Source organism: Gigantopelta aegis, chromosome 1, assembly GCF_016097555.1.
Source record: "Gigantopelta aegis isolate Gae_Host chromosome 1, Gae_host_genome, whole genome shotgun sequence".
Taxonomy (NCBI): domain Eukaryota; kingdom Metazoa; phylum Mollusca; class Gastropoda; order Neomphalida; family Peltospiridae; genus Gigantopelta; species Gigantopelta aegis.
The window spans coordinates 22,843,185-22,858,752 of NC_054699.1; the positions used below are offsets into that span (position 1 = coordinate 22,843,185).

General features: G+C 36.8%; 1 protein-coding gene across 1 annotated transcript in view; it reads left to right on the top strand.

The window, feature by feature from the left end:
- Positions 1–736: 736 nt before the first annotated feature.
- The window catches only part of LOC121371220 (protein O-mannosyl-transferase TMTC4-like), a 52,023-nt gene continuing 37,191 nt past the window's right edge, over positions 737–15,568 (top strand). The window contains exons 1-10 of the mRNA XM_041496990.1: positions 737–809; positions 3,144–3,543; positions 4,799–5,018; positions 5,304–5,391; positions 7,580–7,689; positions 9,059–9,238; positions 10,305–10,469; positions 11,805–11,864; positions 12,247–12,456; positions 12,791–12,905. Of these exons, the coding sequence (XP_041352924.1) occupies positions 3,164–3,543; positions 4,799–5,018; positions 5,304–5,391; positions 7,580–7,689; positions 9,059–9,238; positions 10,305–10,469; positions 11,805–11,864; positions 12,247–12,456; positions 12,791–12,905 (1,528 nt within the window). The 5' untranslated portion in view covers positions 737–809; positions 3,144–3,163. The remainder of the gene's footprint in view (positions 810–3,143; positions 3,544–4,798; positions 5,019–5,303; positions 5,392–7,579; positions 7,690–9,058; positions 9,239–10,304; positions 10,470–11,804; positions 11,865–12,246; positions 12,457–12,790; positions 12,906–15,568) is intronic.

Sequence of the window (15,568 nt, forward strand, 5' to 3'; positions counted from 1 at the left end):
AGCCGATGATTAATAAATCAATGTGCCCTAGTGGTGTTGTTAAACAAAACAAACTTTTTCTCCAAACAAGCCTTTATTATGTTGCTATTAAAGGGACATTCCTGAGTTTGCTGCATTGTAAGATGTTTCCGACTAATAAAATAGTTCTACGATTAAAATTACATAATAAATATACTTTCTTGTTTAGAATATCAGTGTCTGTATATTCAATGTGTTTCTGGTCGTCTTAATATTTGTAAGAAGCCCAAACTGGATTTTGTCTTCAAATAATTTCGTACGTACGAAAAAAGATTTTTTAGGAAATAAAATGAAATTTAACCTAATACAAATATTACAACGATCAGAAACACGTTTAATATACAGCCACTAATATTTTATGCAGACAAATGTATTTCATATGTAATTACAGTCGTCAAAAAGTCTCTGTTGGTCAGTAACATCTTTAAAATTACAGCAAACACAGGAATGTCCCTTTAAATCTAGGTATAGACCTATTTATTTTGATCCGTATAGATATGAGAAGACAACTCGAGTTTAAATATGTTTCTGTCATTAACATGAATACGTTTTATTTTCATACTATAGTGTCGTCTTATGAATATTGTTAATAAAGATGAAATATAGGTCTTAAAAAGAAACTACCACACCTAATTATATCGTCTGTTTCATAAATTAGACTCTTTTGCGATTGTCGTTATGACAAAAGACTTGTTTTCGGCAGTTTGTCTTCGGAACTCCGGAACTTGAGAGGACAGTGGAACGGGATGTTTTGACAGTTCGTGTGGAAGTTTTGTAAATATTTTCAGTAGGTAGGTAGGTACTTTTGAATTAAATATTGTTTAAATGAGATTTGGAAATTATAGATCTCCATTTGTACAATAACTTATTCGCATAAAGAAAAGAAAGAGATTAAGTCTAATAGAAAGCTGACAGGCTAAAAATAACTTGCTAAAATTAGTTTTAATTTTTATTATTATTATTATTATTATTTTGTTTAAAGTGTTAGTAATAAAACAGTATTTATATCAATTCATTACATTCTGATAAAGAATCGAATTATTACACAAACAGATTTTAGTAGGCCTAAATGTAACTTAAAAAACAAAACAAAAGAATTTTACATAAAGTAGCATGAATCATATAATCATTATAATAATGGATTGATAAATAGAGGATTTTAATATGGAAAATATCAACCAATTAACTAGACTACATGTAAGTTGATATTTTACATAAAGTAGCATGAATCATATAATCATTATAATAATGGATTGATAAATAAAGGATTTTAACATGGAAAATATCAACCAATTAACTAGACTACATGTAAGTTGATATTTTACATATTAAAAAAACACTAGAAGTGAATTCTATTTATCCTATAACACTTCTAAAATAACATGTTAATTTGATATTTAGTAAATCATAGTACTAAAGTCTCATTCATGATAGGTAATATGACGTCATCTCAATTGGCACAAATGTAGTTTGACGTCACACAACTTAATGAAATCTTATGAAAATATTGCACTCAGGTGTATAGGTCTTGTTGGCTTGTAAACAAATGACTCATTGACAGCAATAAGTATATTGAATGATTTAATAAACACACTCATGAATATATTCAAAATAGCAAACACCCACCCACTAATCCCCCCAATCAGTCGGTCCCAGGGCTAGCTCTAGCACTCGCCAAATTCGCCAATTGCAAATTTTAGAAACAATTGGCAAATTTTATTTTCATTTGGCGAAATAATTTTATGTAATAATTTATATTTTGTACCAAAATTACTGGGTTTCTGCTATTTGTTAACTTTAATAGTTAATTTGGCAAAATGTTCTGGTCATCCAGAGCTAGTCCTGAGTCCATCCATCCATCCATCCATCCATCCATCCATCCATCCATTCATTCATTCATTCATTCATTCATTCATTCATTCATTCATTCATTCATTCATCCATCATTCATCATCCATCCATCCATCCATGCATCCATCCATGCATTCATCCATCCATCCATGCATTCATCCATCCATCCATTCATCCATCCATCCATCCATCCATTCATTCAATTGGTCAATTCATCAAAAATTGTGTGCTGCATTTATTCATCCCTTCCATCCATAGATCTGTCAATTGATTCACCCAAAATGTCGTGGCAGGCCATCAGTCTACAGGCTGGTAGGTACTGGGTTCGGATCCCAGTCAAGGCATGGGATTTTTAATCCAGATACCGACTTCAAACCCTGAGTGAGTGCTCCGCAAGGCTCAATGGGTAGGTGTAAACCACTTGCACCAACCAGTGATCCATAACTGGTTCAACAAAGGCCATGGTTGGTGCTATCCTGCCTGTGAGAAGCGCAAATAAAAGATATCCCTTGCTGCTAATCGGAAGAGTAGCCCATGTAGTGGCGACAGCAGGTTTCCTCTCAAAATCTGTGTGGTCCTTAACCACATGTCTGACGCCATATAACCGTAAATAAAATGTGTTGAGTGCGTCGTTAAATAAAACATTTCTTTCTTTCACCCAAGATGTGTCAGATCCATATCTTACACCCTTCAACCCTATTTCCCTCCATCCTTCCCTCCCTCCATCCATCCATCCATCAGTTTATCAACAGATTCATCAATGGATGCATCCACCTGTGCACTTGTGCATGCATGCAACCATCCATCCACCCAATTCCACTCACCCAACCAACTTATAACACATCCATCTGTTAATAATATTCACTCAAAAAACTATGTGCTGCATCCGTCCGTTCATCTATCCATCCACCAACTGATCTATCCATTCATCCACCCATCCATCCATCAGCCCATTGATCGATTGATCGATCCATCCATCCATCCACCCACCAACTCATCCATCCATCCATCCATCCACCATCCCATCCATCTAGTCATCCACCCAAATCCTACCCACCCCCTCAATGAACCTACAACACATCCATCCATCCATCCATCTGTCAATTCACCCAAAACACTATATGCTGTCATCCATCCATCCATCCAAATGTCAGTTCACCCAAAACATGTGCTGTATCCCGCCATCCATCCATCCATCCATCCATCCATCCATCCATGCATCCATTTACAAAACAAAATGTTGTGTACCACTGTTCTGGCTTGCTTTATTTTAGGATGAAGAGTACACGTCATTATGCAAGATAAGAAAGCCAGTGGGAGTCGTTCTGTCAAAACCAATGGTTACTACGACGATAGCAGGTCCTCAAACCCACCATCGAGCAATGGCCACATCAAAAACCACCCCGAATCTCACGACTGGGACGACTGTCTTCCTGTACCGAAATTGAAATTTCTTCCAGCGGCCGCAATAGTTTTTTGTCTTGCCGTCGCATGTTTCGTGAACAGTTATGATGGAGACTTTGTGTTTGATGACAGTGAGGCGATTCTCAACAACAAAGACCTGTTACCCGAGACCCCAGTCGAGCAGATCTTCACACACGACTTTTGGGGCAGGAAACTGGATTCCAAGACCAGTCATAAGTCATACAGACCTCTGACAGTCCTCACATACAGGTGATACACAGGAACTACACTATATTATATATTGAGCATTCCTCTGTATAGATATTAGGAGTTAAATCTCTATCTCTGACAGTCTTCACATACAGGTGATACATAGCAGCTACACTCTATATTGAGCAGTCCTCTGTATAGATATTAGAAGTTAAAATCTATCTCTGATATTCTCACATAAGATCATAAATAGGAGCTACACTATGTTGAGCAGTCCTCTATAGATATTAGAAGTTAAATCTCTGACAGTCCTCACATACAGGTGATAAATAGAAGCTACATTATATTAAGCATCCTCTGTATAGATATTACAAGTTAAATATCTGACAGTCCTCACTTACAGGTGATACATAGGAGCTACACTATATTAAGCAGTCCTCTGTATAGATATTAGGAGTTAAATCTCTATATCTGAGTCCTCGCATACAGGTGATAAATAGGAGCTACACTGCATATTAATGAGCAGTCCTCTGTATAGATATTAAGAGTTCAATCTCTGACAGTTTTTAACATGCATGTGAAAATAGGAGTTACACTTTATATTGAGCAGTCCTGAAGATATTAGGAGTTAAATCTCTGCCTCCAACAGTCCTTATATACAGGCAATGAATAGGAGTTAACGAACATGTATATATAGAAATCAGTCCTCGGTGTAGATATTAGGAGTTAGATAATCAAAAGAACTTAGAACATGTATTAAATTCCCATATGGTTAAAATTATCTTGATACATATCAAAGTGTTACATCCCACTAGAATGTTAAGTAGGACATAATACCATGATATCATACAATGATGTCATATGACTGGCACACTGCGACCTTACTGGAATGTTAATCAAACGAGTTTAGTGATATAAATTGAAATCGATTAATGGGTAATAAATATGATATTAAACTCAGTACCATTTCATATCATGTTTATCAGGGTAGCTCTAGGTGAGCAAAACAATTCGCCAAATTGTCTATTAAACTTCAAAAATTGCAGAAATTGTCAATTATTTTCAAAAAAATTTCAATTATTAGCCTACATGAAATTATTTCGCCAAACTAAAATAAAATTCACCAACTGCTTTAAAAATTCGCAATTGGCGAATTTGGCAAGTGCCAGAGCTAGCCCTGTTTATATCCCTCACAAAATAATGTTCATTGTCACTCGCTAAAGCTGATGACAAGTGAAAATGATTTCACTTGGAACATAACATGACACGAAATGGAAGCTCGTTTAATATCCTATAATTCTGTAATGTATTTCAGATGGAACTATGCGTGGGCGGGAGACCTGAAGCCGTCGTGTTTCCACATTGTCAACATCGCCCTCCATGGCGTCGTGTCCGTCCTGTTTCTCCGCGTCTTCTCCGTCCTTTTCGCCGGCCATTCCACCGATTCGCTCAGCGGTTACCCATCATTCCAAGCACCACGGGCTGCCTTCCTCTCAGCAGTGTTGTTTGCTGTGCATCCCATTCACACAGAAAGTGTAAGTCTGTCAGTGTTTGTGTGTGTGTTTGTCCATCCGTTCCTCCATCTGTGTGTGTCTACCCATCCATGGATCTGTTCCTCCATCTGTCTATCTGTTGTGTGTCAGTCCGTCTATGTTTTAGTGTGCTCTAGTGGTGTCATTAAACAGAACATATCAATACCGAATACTGTACAGATACCGAGGTAAATCACCCAAACAATACTGATACTGAATGTGAAAATTTAATACCTTCCAGCTCTAATATGTGAGCCCATATGTGTAATACATTGTTATATTCTACAGGTGGCTGGTGTGGTAGGGAGAGCTGACCTTCTCTGTGCCTTCACCTTTCTTCTGTCTTTCATCTGCTATGTCAGAAGCTGTTTAAACGGTAAGATCTTCACAGTATATTCTTCACATTTCTACTTCCAGCCTTTATTCCCAGTTGTACAGCGCTCGCTTGATGCACGGTCGGTCTGGGATTGATCCTCATCTGTGGGACCATTGGGCTTTTTCTTGTTCCAGCCAGTGCACCACGACTGGTATATCAAAGGCTGTGGTATGTACTACCCTGTCTGTGGGATGGTACTTATAAAAGATCCCTTGCTACTAATGGAAAAATGTAGCGGGTTTCCTATCTAAGACTATATGTCAAAAGTACCAAATGTTTGACATCCAGTAGCTGATGATTAATAAATCAATGTGCTCTAGTGGTGTCATTAAACAAAACAAACTCTTTTTAACCCTAAAAGTTATCCACAAACATGTGCGAATGGCTTCGCTGATTCTCACATTTTGTGGATGTTGTTTTTGTTCATATCCTGATGAATGTAAACTAACAAGACACTCCATAATTGAATTATTGAGTCTACATGGTATGATGGCAGCTGAAAACAATATAGTTCTCTTTACACCATACTTTCTTTCTTTCAACTTATTTTCATGCTTATATCCAATTAAGGTTCAAGCATGCTGTCCTGGGGACACACACCTCAGCTATCTGTGCTGTCTGTCCAGGACAGTGAATTTGTTGTTAGAGGTTAGTGAGAGAGAAGAGGGTGTAATGGTCTTACCCAGTACCTACCAGCCTGTAGACCGATGACCTAACCACAAAGCCACCAAGGCCGGTCCAATCTAAAACAGTGCATTTTTCAGTTTGTTTTGTTTAACGACACCACTAGAGCATATTGATTTATTAATCATCGGCTATTGGATGTCAAACATTTGGTACTTTTGACATATAGTCTTAGAGGAAACCTGCTACATTTTATCATCAGTAGCAAGGGATCTTTTATATGCACCATCCCACATACAGGATAGCACATACCACGGCCTTTGATATACCAGTTGTGGTGCATTGGCTGGAACGAGAAATGGCACAATGGGCATCAATCCCAAACCAACCACACATCAAGTGAGCACTCTACCACTGGGCTACGTCCCGCCCCTCAATCGAAAACAGTAAATTTTTTACTCCAGGAAGGAATGTGTTATTTAACGATGCACTCAACACATTTTATTTACAGTTATATGGCATTGGATTTTGTACTCTAGATGCCAGGAAATGTTTACCGGCACTCAAAAGTAAAAAAAAATTGTGCCCCCACCCCCCCACCCATTTAAAATACCCCCTCTCACATTTCAGATCTGGTCCTGTCCATAGGTCTGTTCATTGAATAATTTCACATGTGCTGAGTTGACAGAGCATTTGCCTGTGGTGCTTGCACCATAGGATCGATCCACCACAGTAGACCCATTCTTTAATTATTTTTTTCTCCCATCCCGACCAGTTCCACATCACTGGTATATATATCAAAGGCTGTGGTATGTGCTGTCCTGTCTGTGAGAGAGTGGACATAAACGATCCTTTGCTGCTGATGGAAAAGAAATCTAGCATGTTACCTATGTTAAGACTAGAGTAAAACATTTACCAAATGTTTGACGTCCATTTGCCAATGATTTATGTATCATTGTACTCTAGTGGTGTCGTTAAACAAAACAAACTTTAGTCTTCCTGTTAATGGGGAAATGTAGTGGGTTACCTCTGTTAAGACTGGGGCGACACGTAACCCAGTGGTAAAGTGCTCGCTTGATGCGCGGTCGGTTTGGGATCGATCGCCGTCGGTGGGCCCATTGGGCTATTTCTCGCTCCAGCCAGTGCACCACAACTGCAATATATCAAAGGCCTGTGGTATGTGCTATCCTGTCTATGGGATGGTGCATATGAAAGATCCCTTGCTGCTAATCGAAAAGAGTAGCCCATGAAGTGGCGACAGCGGGTTTCCTCTCTCAATATCTGTGTGGTCCTAAACCATATGTCCGACGTAAATAAAATGTGTTGAGTGCATAAAACATTTTTTTCCTGTTAAGACCATGAGTAAAAAATCAACCAAATGTTTCACATTCAAAAGCCAATGGTTAATAAATCAGTATACTATAGTGGTGTCGTTAAACAAAACTAACTTCTTATTCACTTTTTTTTCTCATAGGAATCAGATGCAAAGTGCTGGAGCTGGGGAGGAACAAAATACCTCCAAACTAAAAACTAATAAACAAAACACACTAACTTTCAATTTCAGATTGCGGTCAGAGTTACCGGCCGGCCAGTGTGTCTGTGTTGTGGATGTTTCTCAGTGTTGTTCTGTGTGTGATGTCCACATTCTGTAAGGAACAGGGGATCACGGTCATTGTAAGTACTGTGGGCATTTTAGGGCATGACCCTACTGTATTTTAGGACACAACTCTGTTGTATTTTAGGGCAGGATTGTACTGTATTTTAGGGCAGTATTGTACTGTATTTTAGGGCAGTATTGTACAGTTTTTTTTTTGAAGAATTGTATTGTATTTTAGGGCAGGATTGTACTGTTATTTTGGGGCACCACTCTACTGTATTTTAGGGCAGGATTGTACTGTTATTTTGGGGCACCACTCTACTGTATTTTAGGGCAGGACTCTCCTGTATTTTAGGATAAGACTGTCCTGTATTTTAGGGTAGGACTCTACTGTATTTTAGGGTAGGACTCCACTGTATTTTAGGGTAGGACTCCACTGTATTTTAGGATAGGACTGTCCTGTATTTTAGGGTAGGACTCCACCTCTGTATTTTAGGGCAGGACTGTCCTGTATTTTAGGGTAGGACTCCACTGTATTTTAGGATAGGACTGTCCTGTATTTTAGGGTAGGACTCTCCTGTATTTTAGGGCACAGATTCTACTGTATTTTTACAGCAGGAATCTTCTGTATTTGTAGGGCAGTCCTCTGCTTTTAAAAAAATATTTCACTGTAAAACTGAAAGTGTGGCAGAAAATAAGAAAATACAGTATGGCCATTCCTATTCTAATTTCAAATATTACTTTTTAAAAATCCAGATCGTTAAAAAAAATGTTTTATACTCACATGATCACCAACTAGTATCGTTTGTGATTCTTTCCAGAATGAATAATTTTTTTATATAAATATATAAGAAGTGAAGATGAATTTGGTGAATATATTTTCATAAATTAGCGTAGTTAATAAGCAGGCCTTATTTGGTAACTGAATTTGGCTGTATATTTTCAAACTTGATAACATTATAACAGTGGGAAATTGATAACATTATCCGGTCTCGGTGGCATCGGTTTACAGGCTGGTAGGTACTGGGTTCGGATCCCAGTCGAGGCATGAGATTTTTAATCCAGATACTGACTCCAAATCCTGAGTGAGTGCTCCGCAAGGCTCAATGGGTAGGTGTAAACCACTTGCACCGACCAGTGATCCATAACTGGTTCAACAAAGGCCATGGTTTGTGCTATCCTGCCTGTGGGAAGCGCAAATAAAAGATCCCTTACTGCCTGTCGTAAAAGAGTAGCATATGTGGTGACAGCGGGTTTCCTCTAAAAAACAGTGTCAGAATGACCATATGTTTGACGTCCAATAGCCGTTGATAAGATAAAAAAATCAATGTGCTCTAGTGGCGTTGTTAAATAAAACAAACTTTATTTGATAACATAATATTTTGCCAGGCGTAAAATTTCAGTTTTTATCATATTAAATGAAGTTTATTGATTTCTTTTTTGCAGGGTGTCTGCAGTGTCTTTGATATTATTGTTGTGTGTCGAGTGGATTTATTACAAGTTTTACATATCAGAAGACCAATCTCAGCCAATCAGAATGGTCTTTGCCACAGCCCTGGTCCCAGGCGACCAACTTCCACCAATCAAAATGGCCATTGCAGCAGTCCTGAGCATAATCAAATACCGGTATGTTTATGTTGGTATTTTTCTTTTTTTCAGAATAATTTGTCATGTAAAACCAATTATTTAATATGTAAAATAAATGTTTGTTTGAAGAAAATGCATACCCATAACACGTGTGATATGGTTGCATGATAAAATTGCAGACTCCACTTAATGTGATATAAATCATATTTGTCACAAAACATAAAAAACATAATATATATTGGGCTGCAAATATAGCATGATTCTGTGTTTTTGCAAATCCCTTATTTTGGGTCGGTAGAGTAAGATTATGAGACGGAATCCCCCAAATATCTGTTAAATCAAGTTTATTATTTTGGCAGAATCCAAGAAAGAATTCCCAAATTCAATGCCTATATATATATATATATATATATATATATATATATATATATATATATATATATATATATATATATATATATATATATATATATATATATATATATATATATAGATATATATATAGATAGATAGATAGATGGAATCCCCAAAATATCTGTTAAATCAAGTTTATGATTTTGGCAGAATCCAAGAAAGAATTCCCAAATTCAGTGCCTATATATATATATATATAGATAGATAGATAGATAGATAGATAGATAGATAGATAGATAGATAGATAGATAGATAGATAGATAGATAGATAGATAGATATAGATATATAGATAGATAGATAGATAGATATTCCAGGTCTTGAAATAGGAAGTTAAATATAGCCTGCTGGTATTTTTCTAAAATAGCAGACCAAAAAAAAATATGCCCTGCTAAGAAAAGAAGATACAGTGTAGCATGTGGTTAAGTGAGGGTTTGGTATAGTGTGTGAAAAATTATGACCACTGAAATGGATTTTAGACAGGAAAGCACATACCTTGGCCTTTGTATCACACATATATTTGTCTTTTGAAAACAAAATGACCTACAATTTTTTGGTGATTTTAACTGGTGAATTTCTGTTTAACCTGCTAGGTCTAAAAAAAAGAGGTCTGCTTTTCGCAGGCCACTATTTCAAACCCTGCATTAGGTAAAACAAGTATAGTGTTTCTTATTTTTTTCTTTTTTTTTCTAGGCTGGCTGGCCCCCATGGATAAGGTCACTGATATTACGACAGATAATTCTGTTTTTAACTGGTGTGTCACTGCTAGTCACTCGATGGAGACTGATGGGATCAGAGACGCCCGTCTTCCAAATCCATGACAATCCACATTCGTTTGTCAGTGGAACTTTATACAGGGTGAGTAAACAAAATCCACATTCATTTGTCTGTGGAACTTTATACAGGGTGAGTAAAGAAATCCACATTCGTTTGTCAGTGGAACTTTATACAGGGTGAGTAAAGAAATCCACATTCGTTTGTCAGTGGAACTTTATACAGGGTGAGTAAAGAAATCCACATTCGTTTGTCAGTGGAACTTTATACAGGGTGAGTAAAGAAATCCACATTCGTTTGTCAGTGGAACTTTATACAGGGTGAGTAAAGAAATCCACATTCATTTGTCAGTGGAACTTTATACAGGGTAACTAAATGAAGTCCACATTCGTTTGTCAGTGGAACTTTATACAGGGTGAGTAAAGAAATCCACATTCATTTGTCAGTGGAACTTTATACAGGGTAAGTAAACGAAGTCCACATTCATTTGTCAGTGGAACTTTATTCAGGGTAAGTAAACGAAGTCCACATTCATTTGTCAGTGGAACTTTATACAGGGTAAGTAAATGAAGTCCACATTCGTTTGTCAGTGGAACTTTATACAGGGTGAGTAAACAAAATCCACATTCGTTTGTCTGTGGAACTTATACAGGATGAGTAAACGAAGTCCACATTCATTTGTCAATGTCATGTATACAAGGTAACTTAGCAAAATCTGTATTTATTTAACAAGAGAATTCATAAAGGGTTAGCTAGCAGCATTATTATCCACCTGGTGGTGCGTATTAGTTAAATGATGTCATTTCGGTAAGTGACGTCACGTTCCCTGGTCTATGCTGTGTGCATTCGCATGTCTTGCTGAATAATGATGGAAGTAATTGTCAGAGTTTACATTAGTTCGTTCAGATATTAACATGGAAAGTTCATTCATTTAAAAAAAGATATATTTTGCAAAAACAAGTGTAGCATTCTATATTTCTTGTTTGTTTATAAACTGAAGATTATGATTATGTCAAAATTACCAAATGTTTGACAACCAATAGCTGATGATTAATAAATCAGTGTGTTCTAGTGGTGTCGTTAAACAAAACAAAGTTTAATTTTGGTGTACATAATGGTGTAAATGCTTGCTTCAACATCGATTTATGGTGAATTTCAAGAAAATCATTATAAACTAGAGTATATTACTGTGGAATCCATTATGTATGTTGACGGGGATAGGGTGTAGCTCTGTGGTAGAAAACACGCATCAGGGGTTAGTGTTACAGAACAGATTTCTGAGTGCAGTGGGATTTTTCACTGAAACAAATAATTTGCATCCATTCTGGAATTACTGTCTTACTTGTTTTAAAATGTGTTTTTCTTCCCAACAAGTTATGATTTTTAATTAAAGTATATCTGACATTTTGTTACAGACAGTATGACAACTTCTTTGAGGGAGAATTCGTCTTCTACCAACACAAAACTCTACCATACACAGTAAGTACTAGCATCCATGAAATAATACACAATTCAGTCTTCAATTCCACACCTGGGGAAATATTCTTCAATTCTCTCTTCAATTCCATCCTTGATGCAATAGCCCACAATTCTGTCTTCAATTCCACCCCTGTGGAAATACCCACAATTTTCTCTGCAATTCCACCCCTGGTAAAATGTTCACAATTTTATAGTTATATAGTCCATAATTCTAACTTTCTTTAATTTATTTTCTTTATTTTCATGCATATATTCAGTTGAGGTTCAAGCACGCTGTCCTGGGTACATCTCGGCTATCTAGGCTGTGTGTCCAGGATGTAAGGTTGTTTATTGCCAGACAATACAATGGCTACTTTTCTAAAGATTGCCTGCTGTCTTTCAGGTACACACGTTCTACCGCAAGTGTGGTGCGAAAGCCTCGTGTAACTGCGCAGTAGCTGTCCGCGTTGATGATGATGTTGTAGTCTTTGATAAATGTGGATCAGTCCACAGCACTGCAGACGAAACTCACCCAATGAGCATCACCATGTACAAGAATGGCGATCTCTCGCCAGGTTTCTCCGTTTACAAATCCAGAGGTGGAAAATATACAGTAAGTGGAGAATTAAATTTACACTGGTGAAAATACGTCAAGAAGTAGATTTACATTGGTGAAAATACATCAAGAAGTAGATTTTCATTGGTGAAAAATCACACAGTAAGTCAAACATTACATTACAGTGCTGAAACTTCAGGGTAAGTGGGGAACGGGGATGTCAAAACAACATCCATTGAAATACTACTTTTACAGGAGTGAACTGTAGCCGCATTGCTGTTATAATATCCTAAGAACTTTGTTTTTTACTAGCTTTATTACAAACAGTGCAACACATCCTAAGACAAGTGGATTTTGTATGACTATAGCTTGGGTATATTTGTGTTTTCAGGTTTTCCTTCCCAATGGTGCTGAACTCAAAGTGCGAGTGCAGAAGAGAGGAGGATCCAAGCAATTCATCAACGTCTGGTTCACAGCTTCATCCGCTGACTTCAACCAGACACAAGGTAACCAGTCTACTCTGTATAACACTGATAACAAGTACCAGTCTAATCATCACACAACTGGTTCACTGCCGACTTCAACCAGACACAAGGTAACCAGTCTAGTCTGTTTAATACTGATGACAAATACCAGTCTAATCATCACACAAATGGTTCACTGCTGACTTCAACCAGACACAATGTAACCAGTCTACTCTGTATAATACTGTTAACAAATACCAGTCTAATCACTAACGTCTGGTTCACGGCATCATCCACTGACTTCAATCAGACACAATGTAACCAGTCTACTGTGTATAATACTAATAACAAGTACCAGTCTAACCATCAACATCTGGTTCACGGTTGACTTCAACCTGACACAAGGTAACCAGTCTACTCTGTATAACAATTTTAACAAATACCAGTCTAATCACCAACGTCTGGTTCACTGCTGACTTCAACCAGACACAAGTAACCAGTCTAAAATTAGTACATGTCTGTACACAGGACTGTGTGAAACATTTGTTGATTCTTGTGTATGTTCGGTCGTCACTATAATATAGTAATATCATTACATATATGTACACAGGACTGTGTGAAACATTTGTTGATTCTTGTGTATGTTCGGTCGTCACTATAATATAGTAATATTATTACATATATGTACACAGGACTGTGAAACATTTGTTGATTCTTGTGTATGTTCGGTCGTCACTATAATATAGTAATATCATTACATATATGTACACAGGACTGTGTGAAACATTTGTTGATTCTTGTGTATGTTCGGTCGTCACTATAATATAGTAATATTATTACATGTCTGTACACAGGGCTGTGTGGAACATTTTTTATTTGTGTGTATGTTCCGTTGTCACTGTAATATAGTAATATTATTACATATATGTACACAGGACTGTGTGGAACTTTCAATGGAAACCAGTATGACGATCTACTGCAGAGAGATGGACGCTACTCAACAGAGCATGGGCGATTCCCAGACAGGTTTACTCTGACGTGGAGGTACGGAGAACTAACATGTTTTATCACAGATTTTGCAGTATACATTTCTATACTGAACCCATGTTAATTCTACTTGAGTTTATTCTAATAGTCAATAGAATAGACTTACATGATAGCATGATAGACATTGCAGTTAATAGAATAGACTTACATGATAGCATGATAGACATTGCAGTTAATAGAATAGACTTGCATGATAGTATGATAGACATTGCAGTCAATAGAATAGACTTGCATGATAGCATGATGGACATTGCAGTCAATAGAATAGACTTGCATGATAGCATGATAGACATTGCAGTCAATAGAATAGACTTGCATGATAGCATGATAGATATTGCAGTCAATAGAATAGACTTGCATGATAGCATGATAGACATTGCAGTCAATAGAATAGACTTGCATGATAGACATTGCAGTCAATAGAATAGACTTGCATGATAGCATGATAGACATTGCAGTCAATAGAATAGACTTTCATGATAGCATGATAGACATTGCAGTCTATAGAATAGACTTGCATGATATACATTGCAGTCAATAGAATAGACTTTCATGATAGCATGATAGACATTGCAGTCTATAGAATAGACTTGCATGATAGACATTGCAGTTAATAGAATAGACTTGCATGATAGCATGATATACATTGCAGTCAATATAATAGACTTGCATGATAGCATGATAGACATTGCAGTCAATAGAATAGACTTGCATGATAGCATGATAGACATTGCAGTCAATAGAATAGACTTTCATGATAGCATGATAGACATTGCAGTCTATAGAATAGACTTGCATGATATACATTGCAGTCAATAGAATAGACTTTCATGATAGCATGATAGACATTGCAGTCTATAGAATAGACTTGCATGATAGACATTGCAGTTAATAGAATAGACTTGCATGATAGCATGATATACATTGCAGTCAATATAATAGACTTGCATGATAGCATGATAGACATTGCAGTCAATAGAATAGACTTGCATGATAGCATGATAGACATTGCAGTCAATAGAACAGACTTGCATGATAGCATGATATACATTGCAGTCAATAGAATAGACTTGCATGATAGCATGATAGACATTGCAGTCAATAGAATAGACTTGCATGATAGCATGATAGAATAGACTTGCATGATAGCATGATAGATATTGCAGTCAATAGAATAGACTTGCATGATAGCATGATAAACATTGCAGTTAATAGAATAGACTTGCATGATAGAATAGACTTGCATGATAGCATGATAGAATAGACTTGCATGATAGCATGATAGACATTGCAGTCAATAGAATATACTTGCATGATAGCATGATAGACATTGCAGTCAATAGAATAGACTTGCATGATAGATATTGTAGTCAATAGAATAGACTTGCATGATAGCGTGATAGACATTGCAGTTAATAGAATAGACTTGCATGATAGTATGATAGACATTGCAGTCAATATAATAGACTTGCATGATAGCATGAGAGACATTGCAGTCAATAGAATAGACTTGCATGATAGCATGATAGACATTGCAGTCAATAGAATATACGTGCATGATAGCATGATAGACATTGCAGTCAATAGAATAGACTTGCATGATAGACATTGCAGTCAATAGAATAGACTTGCTTGATAGCATGATAGAATAGACTTGC